This window comes from Bos mutus, chromosome 19 (assembly GCF_027580195.1).
Source record: "Bos mutus isolate GX-2022 chromosome 19, NWIPB_WYAK_1.1, whole genome shotgun sequence".
NCBI classification, from domain to species: domain Eukaryota; kingdom Metazoa; phylum Chordata; class Mammalia; order Artiodactyla; family Bovidae; genus Bos; species Bos mutus.
Window position 1 is genome coordinate 54,271,489 of NC_091635.1, and position 17,586 is coordinate 54,289,074.

The following is a 17,586-nucleotide window of genomic DNA, read 5'->3' on the forward strand; positions in this document are numbered from 1 at the left end:
ATTCATTTTTATAATCCTTTTAGATTCCACATGTAAGTGATATCATATGATATTTGTCTTTGTCTGACTTATTTCACTTAGTACAATAATCCCTAGGTCCATCATGTTGCTGCAAATGGCATTATTTCATTCTTTTTTATATTCCATTGTATATATGTATCACATATTCTTTATCCATTCCTCTATTGATGAACATTTAGGTTGCTTCCATGTCTTGTCCATCGTAAATGAACACTGGGGTGCATGTTTCCTTTCAAATTATGGTTTTCTCTGGATGTATGCCCAGGAATGGGACTGCTGGATCATCTGATAGTTCTACTTTTAGTTTTTAAAGAAACCTCCATCCTTCTCCAAAGTGGCCATACAAATTTATGTTTCCACCAATAGTGTAGGTGTAGGAGAGTTGCCTTTTCTCCACACTCTCTCCAGCAGTCTTTTTGATAATGGCCCTTCTGATCAGTGCCAGGTGATTCCTCATTCAGAAAGTTTCTCATATTGGACACTCAGCCTACAATCTGCCTGATTACCTACCCTACAGCATAGGCTCCATAAAGTGCAGCTAACTGTGCAACAGATGGCCCTAAGTCACAATTCCTTGTGAGAAATGCAGTTCTCCTCACTATCGCTGAAGGTGATGCTCCCAAGACTTCTGCAACAGTGAACTGCTACATCTGCCAAGAAACCTGAAAAGAGAACAGAGCAAAAGGAAAACACCACATTTCTGAAATGAGAAAATGTGGCAGGAAACTCCCTGGCGTCCCAGGGTTTAGGACCCTGCCCTCTCTCTGCTGAGGGCCCGGATTTGAGCCTCAGTCGGGAACCAAGATCCCACGGGTCATATGGCATGGCCTAAAGAGAGAGAGAGAACGTGACAAATTTCATGTGCAGACAAGGTCAAAAGTGAGTATCGCTGAGGGTTGAAATTCCAGAGAAATGGACTGTTTCCTGCCATAGCAGTGGACAGAGGATGTCGAATTCATCTCTGATTGCAGTGAGCCAGTGAGCGCTGAGGGAACACAGGGATGAAAAGAATTCCTGACGCCTATCAGCCACCAGCCTGCAGTCACTCCCTACGGTGAGCCCTGAGGAAACTCAGGCTGTGAAAACACAGGATACCCGCTCCAGATAGCTGAGCTGCATATCATGGGAGTGCTTCTGTGAGCCCATACTTTTGTGTCTCCCTAGAGATGGGAATACCAGACTACCTGACCTGCCTCTTGAGAAATTTGTATGCAGGTCAGGAAGCAACAGTTAGAACTGGACATGGAACAACAGACTGGTTCCAAATAGGAAAAGGAGTACGTCAAGGCTGTATATTGTCACCCTGCTTATTTAACTTCTATGCAGAGTACATCATGAGAAACGCTGGGCTGGAAGAAGCACAAGCTGGAATCAAGATTGCTGGGAGAAATATCAATAACCTCAGATATGCAGATGACACCACCCATATGGCAGAAAGTGAAGAGGAACTAAAAAACCTCTTGATGAAAGTGAAAGAGGAGAGTGAAAAAGTTGGCTTAAAGCTCAACATTCAGAAAACAAAGATCATGGCATCTGGTCCCATCACTTCATGGGAAATAGATGGGGAAACAGTGGAAACAGTGTCAGACTTTATTTTTTTTGGGCTCCAAAATCACTGCAGATGGTGACTGCAGCCATGAAATTAAAAGACGCTTACTCCTTGGATGGAAAGTTATGACCAACCTAGATAGCATATTCAAAAGCAGAGACAATACTTTGCCTACAAAGGTCCATCTAGTCAAGGCTATGGTTTTTCCTGTGGTCATGTATGGATGTGAGAGTTGGACTGTGAAGAAGGCTGAGAGCCAAGAATTGATGCTTTTGAACTGTGGTGTTGGAGAAGACTCTTGAGAGTCCCTTGGACTGCAAGGAGATCCAACCAGTCCCTTCTGAAGGAGATCAGCCCTGGGTGTTCTTTGGAAGGAATGATGCTAAAGCTGAAACTCTAGTACTTTGGCCACCTCATGGGAAGAGTTGACTCATTGGAAAAGACTCTGATGCTGGGAGGGATTGGGGGCAAGAGGAGAAGGGGACGACAGAGGATGAGATGGCTGGATGGCATCACCGACTCAATGGACATGAGTTTGAGTGAACTCCGGGAGTTGGTGACGGACAGGGAGGCCTGGTGTGCTGCAATTCATGGGATCCTAAAGAGTTGGACACGACTGAGCGACTGAACTGAACTGAACTGATACATAGCTTGGGTTTTCTTTAATTAGCAATAATCTTTTGATGTTCAGACTACCCGCCCTTTGTTACAAAACTTCTACATAACCTGGCTTCTGCCCCCATCTCCACCTCACCTCCTCGGAGCGGTTCTCTCTCTCAGGGTTACCTGAGATGCTGCCTCCCATGCTTGAAGTCCTAAAAAATTGCTGCCCAATAAAACACAACTCTCAACTTTTAGGTCACGAATAATACTTTAGTCAACACCAGACAGAACCAGTGACATAGGTAGGCGCCTGCAACAGCAAACTCAGGAGCCGCACAAATTGGAGGAGGTCCACTGTGTTCGTTCCTCATTCCCGCCCGGGGACGGCCAGTCGGCCAGCACACTGGTGCACCTTGAAGACCTGCTCTGTACCGGGGCCACAGGAAGTCATCACCAGGAGCCTGAGGATCACAGAGTGCAGGGAGAGGTCAGGCAAGAGTGAGTACGGACCCAGCCTGGGGGAATCTGGGAAGGCTTCTGAGAGAAGGTCATGCTTATGCTGAGACCTGAAAGATGAGTAAGAGGGTGGGGAGGGGCAGGAGGCCTTTCAGTAAGACAGACAGGAGAAGTTCAGTGCTGGGTGCTGAGCAGGGGGAGGCCTCTTCCCTGTTTCTGGCTTTAAGTTTTCTCTGAAGACTTTCTCTTAGGTCTTGCCCTACTTTAATCCTCTGCAAAGAGGAAGGCTGAGTTCCCTGATGGGTATGTTTTGTGTCAGTCTCAGCCTACTACCCTGATGCTATCTGTCTGTGAGGAGTGCCTAGGAGCGCTCACCTGGGCCCCTGCTGCTTGTGGTGAGTCTCATCTCCCCATACTGGAGCCAGTTGTTGTGGCTGGACCAGCTCCTATGGTTCTGATCATGATTGAACCTCACAGCAACACTCAGGGATGTTTGAAAAGACAAGGTTTATTACTCACAAGACCTGGAGGGTACAGGCATGCCTGGGGCCACACTATGAGGCCATGGTTAAAGAGAGCACAAACCTGGGTTCTGCCTTTACTGGGGGTCAAGCTGGGGTGCCTAGCGTTTCATGAGTTCACTCTTCATTGAAAGTGAAAAGTAAAAGTTCAAGTGTTAGTCACTCAGTTGTGTCCGTCTCTTTGTCCCCAAGGACTGTAGCCCGCCAGGCTCCTCTGTCCATGGAATTTTCCAGGCAAGAACACTGGAATGGGTTGCCATTTCCTTCTCCAGGGGATCTTCCTGACCCAAGAATCAAACCCAGGTCTCCTGCAAGAATTTTTTTACCACCTGAGCCATCAGGGAAGTCTCACTCTTAATTGGCGAATTTAAAAGATAGGAATGGGAAGGAGACACAGGAGCAGGAAGGGAAAAAGCAGGATCTCTCAAGCAGTCAGTTATCTAGGTCACCCAGAGCTTTCTAAAGGGGGAAATCCACAGGTTGGGTGGTCTGGCTCTTTATGTAGTCGTGTAGCTCGCAATGTGCTTTCTCAGTCAAACGTTTAATGTCAGGCACCTACGATAAAACAAATAAGCTAATTGTCAGGCACTTACATTACCGTATCATTCAAAGTTTAGTGCAGGAAATAGCACTGTAGATATTTTGGGCAGGGAAGGGTTTATCAGGTTTCACTGCCCAGCGCTTGACTGGAAAGACTGGAAGGAGGGAAGAGCTGGCTCAAGGAGAGGGCATCCATGGGTGAGTCTAAGACCATGGGAGAACTGCTCCACAAGTGCAGCTCCTACCACTGGAGCCACTGACTTCACAGAGGTCTCCATAGTTGAAGTCAGGGACTAGGAGCCGTCAGATAAGAAGTTGTCCCCCCAGGGGAATTCCCTGGTGGTTCAGTCGTTAAGAATCTGCCTTGCAATGCAGGGGACACGAATTCGATGCCTAGTCAGGGAGCTAGGATCCCGCATGCTGAGTGAGGCACAAGTAAAACCACTCACGAGAAGCCCGTGCCCCACAACTACTGAGCCCACGTGCTGCAATGAAAGACCCTGAATGATGTAATGAAGATACCACGTACTGCAGTTAAAGACCTGAAGCAGTTGAATAAACAATTTTTAAAAAAGAAGAAGAAGAAGCTGCCACCCCAACAGATGCTTCATACACACAGGAAAAATGGATGCTGGAACATTACTGCTGAAAAATCTCATGATTCCATAACCCGGCTTGCCAGATAAATAAATAAATAAGGGCCACCGTCGAATTTCCACGTTACTTACAACCAGAACCCTAGGTGCAAAGGCTTCTGTGAGTATAGGCTAGCTTTCTGACCTCTGCTCTCAGGAAGGTGCCTATGAGGGTGCGCTGGGAGGCAAAAGCTGATTCACGGTGTTCATCGCAGTGGGGCACAGATGCTGGTCTACATTTCTTGTATGTAGCCTGGATCCTGGCTTAGGGGATTTGGTTTTCTTTTTTCCTCCCTACCAGTGACAGAGCCAGAGTAAGAAGACAAAGTCTAAGTGAGTAAAAATCCCCCTACAGGCCCCACCAGGGAACTGGGAGTAGAAAAAGCACGCAAGACCCCTGTTAGTTAATGATCTTTCAAGAAAGCACGTTTGCTTGGGCACAAAACCAGGGAGGCTTGCTTAGCAACAAAACCATGCAACAGAAGCAGAAGACGTGCCCCCAAACAATACAACAGTGGTGGCAGGAGACCCATATCCTGCCCAGTGAGCTCAGCAAGTTCATAATCCCTAGGACGTGCTCTCTGCACACACGAAAAACAAGATTTGTGGACCTAGGTTGGCCATGCAGCGACAAGAAAACGCTCAGGTCAACCTGGATGAGGAGCTGATGATGGAAGCGTGAAGTCCACTCAAGAAAGAACAAGAAGTTCTTCTCCCGCTCCCCACTCTTTCACTGATTACAAAACCATAGCCCAGGAAGTTCTTGGGGAAGCACCCCTTGCCCACCTGCTTGTAAGCCTCACAAGCCTCCTATTGTAATAAATCACTTCTTAGCTATCACTTTGTCTCTCGCTGAACTCTTTTCTGCACTGAGACATAAAGGACCATGGTACTGGAGCTCTTCAGAGCCCCCAAAACAACACCAGATGGTTTTTCACTAGAATGAGCAAGAGGCGGGGTCTGCCCTACACACTGCATCGTTCCCTTGGATGGGCTGGTTCAAGGTCAATTAGCAAGTGCATTCTGATTCAAACACTAAGCTGTGTCCCCTAATCTATTTTGGTTTTCTTATCTGCTGACTTTATTGTGTTGTTTTCAGTTGTTTCAGAACTTGGGTGGGAACAGGATAAAATTTATAGGGCCCTCCCAAGGAACACATCTTCTAATACGGCTGCAGTGAAAAGTGATGGGATAAAGAGACACGAGGCTGAAGAGGCCCCTGATTCTATTAGGTCAGAGTCCCTTGGACTGCAAGGAGATCCAACCAGTCTATTCTAAAGGAGATCAGCCCTGGGTGCTCTTTGGAAGGAAGGATGCTAAAGCTGAAACTCCAGTACTTTGGCCACCTCATGCGAAGAGTTGACTCATTGGAAAAGACTCTGATGCTGGGAGGGATTGGGGGCAGGAGAAGGGGACGACAGAGGATGAGATGGTGGGATGGCACCACCGACTCGATGGACGTGAGTTTGAGTGAACTCTGGGAGTTGGTGATGGACAGGGAGACCTGGCGTGCTGCAATTCATGGGATTGCAGAGTCGGACACGACTGAGCGACTGAACTGAACTAACTAAGGATTTTGGAGTTGAACTTAAGGCCACGGGGAAGCCCCTTCTACCTCAGGTGTGTGAGACTTGAGGAGATCCTGAAAGTCTGTACATCATCATGTTTTCTCCTCTGCCCCTTCTCTTGACAAGAAGAGTTCCGAGGTGAAAAAAGATAGAGGGAGGCAGTAGAAAATGAGTGTTAAGCCACCTGGTAGACAGTCTCTCAATGGCTGCCAGGGATGTCTGCTTCCTGTATTCACATCCTTGTGTAATTTCCTTCACCTACACAAGGGCAGGACCTACTGACTTTCTTCTTAAGAGCCGGTGATAAGATAGCATTCTGGGATCAGGCTATGAAGGAAGGTGACCTCCACCTTGCTCACCTTCTCTCCCTGACTCTTCTCTCTCACTTGCTCTGATGAAGCAAATAAGGAGTCCCTAGGTCTCTCTGGACTTTGCTTTTTGCCAAAGTGATTGGTCCAAAAAAACAAAACAAAACCCCAAACAAAAAGCAAAAAGTGGTTGGTTCATCCTACAGCAGGGGACCACAGCAAAATCTAGGCACCTCTGCCATTAGTGAATAGGGCCCTAAGGAAGGTTCCCAATACAGATAGCCCATGACTTGCAACAGTTTGCCTTCCAATTTTCCGATGATGATGCAAAGCAAATTACATTCAGTAGAAACCTTACATCAGATTTTGCTTTCTTTTTAAAAATTATTTACTTATTTATTGACTTGTTTTCAGTTGCGCTGGGTCTCTGTTGCTGTGCGCGGGCTTTCTCTAGTTGCGGTGAGCAGGAGCTACCCTTTCTCGTGGGCTCCGCAGTTGTGGCTCTAGGCCCGAGAGTGTGCAGGCTCCAATAGCTGTGGAGTGTAGGTCCAGCAGTTGCAGAATGTGGGCTTTACTTGCTCCGTGGCAGGTAAAATCTTCCTGGACCGGGGTCGAACCCATGTCCCCTGCACTGGCAGGTGGATTCCTATCCACTGCACCAGGGAAGTTCCATCCTATGCTGAACTGTGCTCTTTCCCTGAGTAGCAATACCTGCTACAATGCTTTCTTGGGATGCTGGACAGTGGCAGCAGCCACAGCTCCCAGTCAGCCACATGATCATGAGACACTGACAACCATTCTGGTTTTCACTTTCAGTACACTATTCAACAAATCACATGAGACAGTCTGTACTTTATTATACAATAGCTCTATTGTATTGTTAGATGATTTTGCCCAATTGCAGGCTAATGTAAGTGTTCTAAGCTTGTTTAGGATAGGCTGGGGCTATGCTAGATAAGATAGGTAAGTTAGGTATATTAAATGCAATTTCAACTTATTATTTTATAACATGTGATGGATTTGTCAGGATGTAACCCCATCAAATGGAGAAGGTGATGGCAGCCCACTCCAGTACTCTTGCCTGGAGAATCCCATGGATGGAGGAGCCTGGTGGGCTGCAGTCCATGGGGTGGCTAGGAGTCGGACACGACTGAGCGCCTTCACTTTCACTTTTCACTTTCATGCATTGGAGAAGGAAAAGGCAACCCACTCCAGTGTTCTTGCCTGGAGAATCCCAGGGATGGCGGAGCGTGGTGGGCTGCCGTCTATGGGGTCGCACAGAGTCGGACACAACTGAAGCAACTTAGCAGCAGCAGCAGCAGCAACCCCATTAAAAGTTGATGAAGATCTGTTCTTATTGCTCAAGATCCCAGCATCTACCTCCCTTAGGCAGATAACAACTAAACAGACCATATGGACCCATGACATCCAATCTTCCAGAATAAAAACTCAGGGAACAATCTGAAAGTTAACCAAACAAACAGGATGGGGAATGAGATTATGCTATAACTACCCTCATTCAAAGGGTACCCTCATTCATATGCATAAACAAGCAAGCATGAAAAATACCCATAACCAATCTCAACTAAAATGGAGGAAATTAACACAAAAGACAAAAGACAGGTGAAATAGATGAGGAACAGTCCTTGGAAGGTTTGCACTAGGCAATTCTAAATACTTTGCTCCCACTCAAGGAAATTAAAGCAAACACGGAGTTCATGAAACAAGAAATTAAGAAACAGATGAGAAGACAAGAGTTAATAAGGTGAAACAGCAGCTCACATAAGTAGGGAAAAATCAATTTCCATCCTACAAATGTTACAGAATCTCCAGTCTTGTGGGCCATTCTAATCAGAAACAGAGGAAATTTAATTCTGGAAAACAGTTTGGCTGAAGTAAGTTGGAACATTACAAAGACTACGGTTGACCCCTTTTTAACTTGGTACCCACACATTGCCTGAAACCACATTTACTCTCAAATAGAGACAAGAACAAAACCATGCTTCTGTTTAATATGACACACTATCCCTTTTACAACCAAAACCATTCTCACATCATCCCCAGGAGAGCATCAGGGTCAGGATTCCTTTTTTGCCTTTGGAAATCAGATTGATTATATTCTTTGCAGCCAAAGATGGAGAAGCTCTATACAGTCAGCAAAAACAAGACCAGGAGCTGACTGTGGCTCAGATCATGAGCTCCTTATTGGCAAATTCAGACTTAAATTGAAGAAAGTAGGGGAAACCACTAGACCATTCAGGTATGACCTAAATCAAATCCCTTATGATAATACAGTGGAAGTGAGAAATAGATTTAAGGGACTAGATCTGATAGATAGAGTGCCTGATGAACTATGGGCTGAGGTTCATGACATTGTACAGGAGACAGGGATCAAGACCATCCCCATGGAAAAGAAATGCAAAAAAGCAAAATGGCTGTCTGGGGAGGTCTTACAAATAGCTGTGAAAAGAAGAGAAACGAAAAGCAAAGGAGAAAAGGAAAGATATAAGCATCTGAATGCAGGGTTCCAAAGAATAGCAAGAAGAGATAAGAAAGCCTTCCTCAGTGATCAATGCAAAGAAATAGAGGAAAACAACAGAATGGGAATGACTAGAGATCTCTTCAAGAAAATTAGAGATACCAAGGGAACATTTCATGCAAAGATGGGCTCGATAAAGGACAGAAATGGTATGGACGTAACAGAAGCAGAAGATGTTAAGAAGAGGTGGCAAGAATACACAGAAGAACTGTACAAAAAAGATCTTCATGACCCAGATAATCACGATGGTGTGATCACTCACCTAGAGCCAGATATCCTGGAATGTGAAGTCAAGTGGGCCTTAGAAAGCATCACTACGAACAAAGCTAGTGGAGGTGATGGAATGCCAGTTGAGCTATTTCAAATCCTGAAAGATGATGCTGTGAAAGTGCTGCACTCAGTACGCCAGCAAATTTGGAAAACTCAGCAGTGGCCACAGGACTGGAAAAGGTCCGTTTTCATTCCAATCCCAAAGAAAGGCAATGCCAAAGAATGCTCAAACTACTGCACAATTGCACTCATCTCACATGCTAGTAAAGTAATGCTCAAAATTCTCCAAGCCAGGCTTCAGCAATACGTGAACTGTGAACTTCCAGATGTTCAAGCTGGTTTTAGAAAAGGCAGAGGAACCAGAGATCAAATTGCCAACATCCGTTGGATCATGGAAAAAGCAAGAGAGTTCCAGAAAAACATCTATTTCTGCTTTATTGACTATGCCAAAGCCTTTGACTGTGTGGATCACAATAAACTGTGGAAAATTCTGAAAGAGATGGGAATACCAGACCACCTGACCTGCCTCTTGAGAAACCTGTATGCAGGTCAGGAAGCAACAGTTAGAACTGGACATAGAACAACAGACTGGTTCCAAATAGGAAAAGGAGTACGTCAAGGCTGTATATTGTCACCCTGCTTATTTAACTTCTATGCAGAGTACATCATGAGAAACGCTGGACTGGAAGAAACACAAGCTGGAATCAAGATTGCCAGGAGAAATATCAATAACCTCAGATATACAGATGACACCACCCTTATGGCAGAAAGTGAAGAGGAACTTAAAAGCCTCTTGATGAAAGTGAAAGAGGAGAGTGAAAAAGTTGGCTTAAAACTCAACATTCAGAAAACGAAGATCATGGCATCTGGTCCCATCACTTCATGGGAAAGAGATGGGGAAACAGTGGAAACAGTGTCAGACTTTATTTTTTGGGGCTCCAAAATCATTGCAGATGGTGACTGCAGCCATGAAATTAAAAGACGCTTACTCCTTGGAAGAAAAGCTATGACCAACCTAGATAGCATATTGAAAAGCAGAGACATTACTTTGCCAACAAAGGTCTGTCTAGTCAAGGCTATGGTTTTTCCAGCGGTCATGTATGGATGTGAGAGTTGGACTGTGAAGAAAGCTAAGCGCTGAAGAATTGATGCTTTTGAACTATGGTGTTGGAGAAGACTCTTGAGAGTCCCTTGGACTGCAAGGAGATCCAACCAGTCCATTCTGAAGGAGATCAGCCCTGGGTGTTCTTCGGAAGGAATGATGCTAAAGCTGAAACTCCAGTACTTTGGCCACCTCATGCGAAGAGTTGACTCATTGGAAAAGACTCTGATGCTGGGAGGGATTGGGGGCAAGAGGAGAAGGGGACGACAGAGGATGAGATGTCTGGATGGCATCACTGACTCGATGGACTTGAGTCTAAGTGAACTCCGGGAGTTGGTGATGGACAGGGAGGCCTGGCGTGCTGCGATTCATGGGGTGGCAAAGAGTCGGACACGACTGAGCAACTGAACTGAACTGAATGTTCATTCTTTTCCTAGCTGATTTACACTCCTGTTTTGACTTCTTGTAACTTAAAATACTTACATATAAAGTGATTATGAGTCATGTGAGATTCAATGATAGAGAGAGGAGATAAAACCATTTTGGTTAATATTTATTAAAATATATTCACATCAAAGTAAGGAAGAAATATTTATAACTATTAGAGGCCTCATTCCAGAGCTGGTCACAAGGCCACCTGCTAGTATTTACAACCACTATTATCCTTATTCATTTCGTATTTCTTTTGCCCTCAGCAAGCACCTCAGTTGTTAGATTCTTGTCTGGTGGGATGACTCCAGCCTTTTGTGAAGTCTGGGACATTGACTGTCTAAACTGGGTTGTTGTAGTTTTCCATTTATCTTTTTAGTTTTTTAATTGGTGTTTAGTTGACTTACAATGTTGTATTAATTTCTGCTGTACAGAAAAGTGATTCAGTTATATTTATATATAGATTCAGTTATATATATATTCTTAAAAATTTTTTTCCATCAGTTTATCCGTTTTGGATACCAAATATAGTTCTCTGTGCTGTACAGTAGGATCTTATTGTTTAGCCCTTTTCCATTGGTCTTAATCAGAGGATATGGGAGTACTAAGAGGCACCCCAAAGGGTCTCCTGCAGTATCCCTTCTCACCTCCACTGTGTAGCAGCAACCCATTTTCCCCTTACTAGTCTGGTCCATCACCCAGCCAGTACTTTGCCTATTGATTCAGTGCCCAAAGATGCCAGATGGCAGCTTCAAGTTCCAATTTAATGCAGTCTTTGCTGTTTCTCAAAGTGACACAGTGAAAGCATTTTTCCCTTTGTAATGAAGATCTCTAGACCAGCAGATGCTAAAGCTGCAGAGATGGGAAGCAAAAGTTTGTTGGATTGTTAACCCTGAGAAGACTGACGTTCGTATTTGATTTAGAGCATTCAAGCATTCACCACAAACCGGTGGACACTGCCCCAGTCCTGCCCGGTGTCACCACCTACCTGGCAATACAACTGAATCTTCAAAAAGCCAACAGTCAATCATCTGTCAAAGGGGTTGCTTCAAGATGATGGGGAATAAGGACGGACCAGTGAATTCAAAGAGCAAGAACCCACGGCTGTATTTCATTTGCTGTGAATTCCACGATGGCGGATGAGGCGTTCTGGAAGCCCACAGATGGCAGTTTTGGCAGAAGCTTTGTAGGCAGTGAAATCTACATCCAGAATAAGTGGCAGTTCCAGTAGGAGCTGCCTCTTCCATCATGAAAGTGGTTCAGGGTAATCAACCTGATGCCAGGTGGCTGGCTGAGCCCTTGTAACAATGGTGTTACGTTAGGGGCTCGGTGCCGCCTCTGCTGCTGGCAGATTGGGCACTCAGCAGTAGGTGCAGCCAGGTCAGTCTTGATGGACACACGCTCCTGGTACTGAGCCATACATAGCCCCCATCATAGCCAGGGCCACTTCGTTCACGAGCTCACAGGAATTGCTGGGGTGGGGGGTGCTGTCTGATGTCTACCAAATGGGTCATCCCAACCACTCGATTATGAAGCCCTTCCTCTACCCTGTGATGAGCATGCCATGGAACTGAAATATCTTCCTGCTCTGCCATTCAGAGGGCTCTATCCTCAGACCTCTTCTTCAGACCTTTCCATTTTTTCATTGTGCTCCTTCCAGTTCCACTCTCCAACCAAACCATGATTTGGTGCAGACCCTTCCTTCCAGCCACTTCTCCCTGCAGGCAAAATGAACGAAGTTCCCCAAGTTCTGCCCACCGGGAGGACTCCCCTTCACCACCATCTGGGCTGTCCCGGAGAGGAGCTTCAGTGCAAAGCCGCTCACATTCAGATGATGCATGGCAATCACGCAGAACCATCTGAAAACCAACCTGAGACTCTTCTTCCTGAGTCCACTTGCAGAAAATCCCCATGAAACCATGGGCACAGCTTGAGAGAGGATATAATATAGCAGCAACAGAGGCCTTAGGCAAGTCTGGGAATTGGTTATAGGATATCAGGGCAAGAGACTAACCTCCTCAGGTGGCGATAGAAGGGCTTCCAGGGGCAAAAAAGCTTTGCAGTCCCAGCTTCATTGGACTCTGCCACACATATGACATATTCTAATGCGCAAACTTGCATTCCTTTCCCCAACATACCCTAACTTCTAACAAAAAAGACCCTGTGTGCTTGGGAATTCAACTTGTCCACTTCAATGTCTCAAGGGCTCATAAGACTCAGTAACTAGTTATACTCATAGTGAAATTTTTTCCCAGCAGAAGCGACAGGAGACTGCCATTCACTGGTGGAGTCTAGAGGGACCCAGTAGAAGACTCTCAGTTCTTCCTGGTCCACACAGGAGTAGACACACAGGAGTTGCTCTCTCCCCAACAGCAAACCAACTCATGGGGGAAAGTGTGGAGCACCGCCCAAGAAGTCTGTTTTAGCATCAGGTCAGAAGGGGCTGGTCACCGTAGGCGTAACCCATTGTAACTCTTTCCCCACACTCAGCAGGATAAGACTCTGTGTTGGGTTTTCAAAATCTTAGCCCCACAACTACCAGAAGTGGTATTTGTTTCAAGGCTATCATTGAAGCCTTTGTAGATTATAAGCCATGAATTACACTTAAAAGTCCCGAACTCAGCATTTAAAAAATGTTACAATTTTTTGACCTGACCAGTATACTTTTGGGGAATTTTTGTAATAAAATGATAAGGATGTGTGTAAAAATGTAACTATCAGGAAATATCACCAGAGCACCGTTTATAAAAGCAACAAACTAGAAACTGCTTATGGGAAACAACTGAGTATTTAGTAGGTAAATTATGGTACAGCTATAAAATTGGATGCTCAGCACACATTAAAATGTTACAGGAGAACAATTTATTGACACGAAAAGGTGTTCAGGACATACTGATGTGTGAACAAAATGGACCATGACATAACACAGCAATGATTGCGTTTTTGTAAAAAAATATGTATGTATATATAGCAAAAAAAGGGTTGTCGGGAGAACACTTAACTGGTAATAGTGCTTTTCCCTGGGAAAGGAGCATACAGATATTTATTTGGTTCTTTGTTTGCATCTCCAGTTTTCTCTGTAAGTCACACAATTTGCTTTTATAATAAGAAAACATTAAGCTATTTCAATTCTTCATTTTGATTAAAACAAATCCATTTTTTAAAAAAAGTCTTCCCAAGCAGAAATGATTTGCAAGTTGCTACAGAGGCAATGATTCTGTTCTCTGCCAAAGCTGACGGGAACTTGCACAATCAGCCCAAGTCAGCCACTCCCCGGGAGTCAGACTCGAGGGGAGAAGGGTGGTTCCTACAGCACCAGACTGCTCCCAGGGGCTCCCGTGCCCTGAGGCCAAGCAGTTCACCTGCAGCCAGCCCAGGCCATCCTATTCTTGCTGAGTCACCAGCCTCATCATTTTCAGGGCCATGTCCGGTTGGTCGGAAGGAACCTGGAAGCAAGGAGGATCTGCGTTAGTGCTCCCGGCTCTCTGCCTGGGCCTGGGGTCAGGACTGGCTCCGAGACCCTGCTCCCGGGAAGGGGACCAGTTTTGTGATAACACCCTTGGAGGACAGCCGTGCCTGGGTGCCATCCTCAAGAGAGCACCCCTTCTGTGAAATGACCCCTGTGCTGGACACACGCTTTCCCGAGCTCCCATGATGCTGGGCTGCAGGGGTCCAGAGGACTCAACATTCAGGAAGGAAACGTGCCTCCTTTTCCGTAACTTCCAGAGCCACTGCTGCTACCATGCACTCCCTGCCTTGCACCCTGCACTGCGCTCAGCCTTACAGATGACCGAGCTCTAATATCACTCCCTCAAAGCGTCAGGGAGGGCTTCCCTGGTAGTCCAGTGGTTAAAAATCCTCCTGCCAAAGCAGGGAACATGGCTTCGATTCCTGGTCTGGGAAGATGCCACATGCCGCAGGGCAACTCAGCCCTTGTAGCCCAGGCTACTGAGCTGGCGCTCTGGAGCCCACGACCTGCAAGGACTGAAGCCTGTGTGCCTAGAGCCCCTGCTCTGCCATGAGAGAATCCACTGTTTTTCTCTTGTGAACCGCAACTAGAGAAAAACCTAGCGCAGTCAAAAGATCAGATAAATAAATAAAACAGTATAGCCGTTAAAAGAAAAATTTTAAAAAAAGCAAAAAATGTTAGGGAAAGACAATTCCTTCCTCTCTCCTATTCAGGACAAACTGTCCAGAGGAAAGCAACATTCAACTCATTTAACCTGAAGAGCAGAGGGTAGAGACCCCAGCACTAAATCTCTCAGCAGACGAACTACTCCAGTGAAGCAAACACACCGATCCCCAGGCACCTATGAGACCAGCGCGTGTGGCTCCCTCCACCCCCAGAGCCGTGAATCTGGGACAGACGCTGACTCTCACCATGTGTCCAGCTCTGAGAATCCAGTAGAAAGCCAGGTTCTTGTAGGACTTGACAAAGGCAGATGTTTCTGAAGATCTGGGGTCACTGTGCAGGGGCTTCCACTTCAGCTGCCTGAATTTGGGCAATTCTTTCCATTTCAGTTTTCGCATCCAGTTCTCCTGACCTGGCAAGAGGAACAAAGCATGGCCCAGCATGAAGAGCTGAGAAGAGCAGAAACCGAAATCTGGGTCCTATAACTTGGCACAGAATTTGAAAGTGGGGAGGCACACAAAATGCACTTGGGATCCTTCTAAAATGCAAATTCCAATGGAGTACATCGGGCGGGACCTGAGACTCTGCATTTGTAGCACTGGGTGCCCCAGCCACAGCCAGGCTGCCCAGGACAAACCTAACAGCTGTGCTTTTTGCCCATGACCCTCCCATGGCTCCCCCGCTCCAAAGGAAGGAGCCTTGGGACCTCTGGGGGCAGGCAGGGCTGCCAGGAGGACAGAGAAGCCCCAGGTAGGCAGACGGTGGACCACGTGGGGAGTACATGGAAGAAATGCAGAACCGTTTCAAAATGTCCTCAGTGATCTTGGCTCACAAGTCGCAGAAATATTCAGTGCTGCTCACACTCGCCAGATCACATGCCTCAGTCTGAGCCTCTCCCTGGCCCTCCTGAAACCAGGAGGTGGGCACAGGGTGGCAGGCAGCACGGCAGTGACCCCACAAAGACCACGTCCCCTGGGTCCTCAGCTGGATAGGGTCAGCAGCCTTCCCCTTGCAGTGTTACCTTCTCCTTGACACAAAAAGAGAGGCTTTCCCTTAGCTAACTGGTGTCTTTGTCCAATGGTCAAGGAAACATCTTCTTTCTAAATTCTGAGGTGGGGGTGGGAATTAACCTTTTCTTTAATCATACCTCTAAAGGTCAACATTCAGAAAAACTCAACATTCAGAAAACTAAGATCATGGATGGCATCTGATCCCATCGCTTCATAGCAAATAAATGGGGCAACAACGGAAACAGTGACAGACTTTATTTTCTTGGGCTCCAAAATCACTGCAGATGGTGACTGCAGCCATGAAATTAAAAAAGACGCTTGCTCTTTGGAAGAAAAGCTATGACTAACCTAGACAGCATATTAAAAAGCAGAGACATTACTTTGCTGTCTAAGGTCCATCTGGTTGAAGTTATGGTTTTTCCAGTAGTCATGTATGGATGTGAGAGCTGGATGATAAAGAAAGCTGAGCGCCAAAGAATTGACACTTTTGAACTGTGGTGTTGAAGAAGACTCTTGAGAGTCCCTTGGACTGCAAGGAGATCCAACCAGTCCATCCTAAAGGAAATCAGTCCTGAATATTCATTGGAAGGACTGATGCTAAAGCTGAAACTCCTATACTTTGGCCAACTGATGAGAAGAACTGACTCATTGGAAAAGACCCTGATGCTGGGAAAGATTGAAGGCGGGAGAAGGGGACGACAGAGGATGAGATGGTTGGATGGCATCACCGACTCAATGGATATGAGTTTGAGCAAGCTCTGGGAGTTGGTGATGGACAAGGAGGCCTGGCGTGCTGCAGTTCATGGGGTCGTGAAGAGTCAGATACGACTGAGCGACTGAACTGACTGACTGAAGACCTCAAAAGAAGGACAGGCCGGACTTCTCTGAGGGGGTCACCACCTCGGGCAGCCCTGCCCTCTTCAAAGAGCCAAGGTCAGAGGTGGATGCAGGTAACGGAAAATGGCCCTCCTCCTGCCACATCAATGTCACTTCCCTCCCCCGAGCAAGGGGCCAGCTCCATCCACAACACTGCCTCCTCTTTCCCCTCAGACCGGTTGCTACCCATGGTGTCCACGATGAGGTCGAGCTGTCCATTATACACCGTCACGTTGACCCCGGCTTCCAGCAGCTCGTCCACAATGCTGATGACCGGCTTCATGAAGTCCCCCTCCATGTTCAGGAAGACGATGGGGGCCTGGCCTGTACAAGCGGAAGGAGAAAGAGAGAGCGGCTTGGAACCTGCCTGAACAAGAGGCACTCTTCAGTCCAGAGCCTCCAGGACCCCAAGAGTGACCGCCACACACCATGTGAGGAAGACTGAACACACCACTGCTTCCCCAACAGAACCCGCCGGCCCAGAACCTGCTGGCCCGGAAATCCGTGCCCCAGGCTGGCCGTGCAGAAGGCGAGCACTAACAGTGCACACGCTCTGTTCACTCAGGTGCTCGTGACGAGAGCAGATGCTGTGTGTCATGAGGGTTGGAAACCGAGAGAAGGCCAGTGCCCAAGGAAATAGGACTGATCTCTTTTAGCATGGACTGGTTGGATCTCCTTACAGTCCAAGGGACTCTCAAGAGTCTTCTCCACCACCACGGCTTTGGGGTCAGCTGAGTTTTCCTCCTTTACTGAGTAACACCAAGGCTAAGGTTTCTGATTTTTGCTTTCCTCCAGGGCCAGGTTAAGTAGGGCTAACTGAAATCATCAACAAACCGGCCCTGAACATAGCTGGAGCTTGTCCCTGGTACAGCCACATGGATGACCAGCCCCGGGCAACAGGGGAGGCGGTCTGCACAGCATTCTTGTTGGATCCCTGACCACGTTGAAAAACAAGGGCAACAGCCACCACTGAATTTTATCTGCCAGTCACTGTGCTAAGTACGTCCTGTGTCAGCAACATCCCAGG

At 46.7% G+C, this 17,586-nt stretch overlaps 1 protein-coding gene across 1 annotated transcript in view; it reads right to left on the reverse strand.

Moving 5' to 3' along the window:
* Nucleotides 1–13,388: 13,388 nt before the first annotated feature.
* SCPEP1 (serine carboxypeptidase 1) overlaps nt 13,389–17,586 on the reverse strand; it is a 34,067-nt gene continuing 29,869 nt past the window's right edge. The window contains exons 11-13 of the mRNA XM_005886937.3: nt 16,746–16,883; nt 14,922–15,085; nt 13,389–13,987 (exon numbers count right to left, since the gene is read on the reverse strand). Coding sequence (XP_005886999.2) covers nt 13,925–13,987; nt 14,922–15,085; nt 16,746–16,883 — 365 coding nt within the window. The 3' untranslated portion in view covers nt 13,389–13,924. The remainder of the gene's footprint in view (nt 13,988–14,921; nt 15,086–16,745; nt 16,884–17,586) is intronic.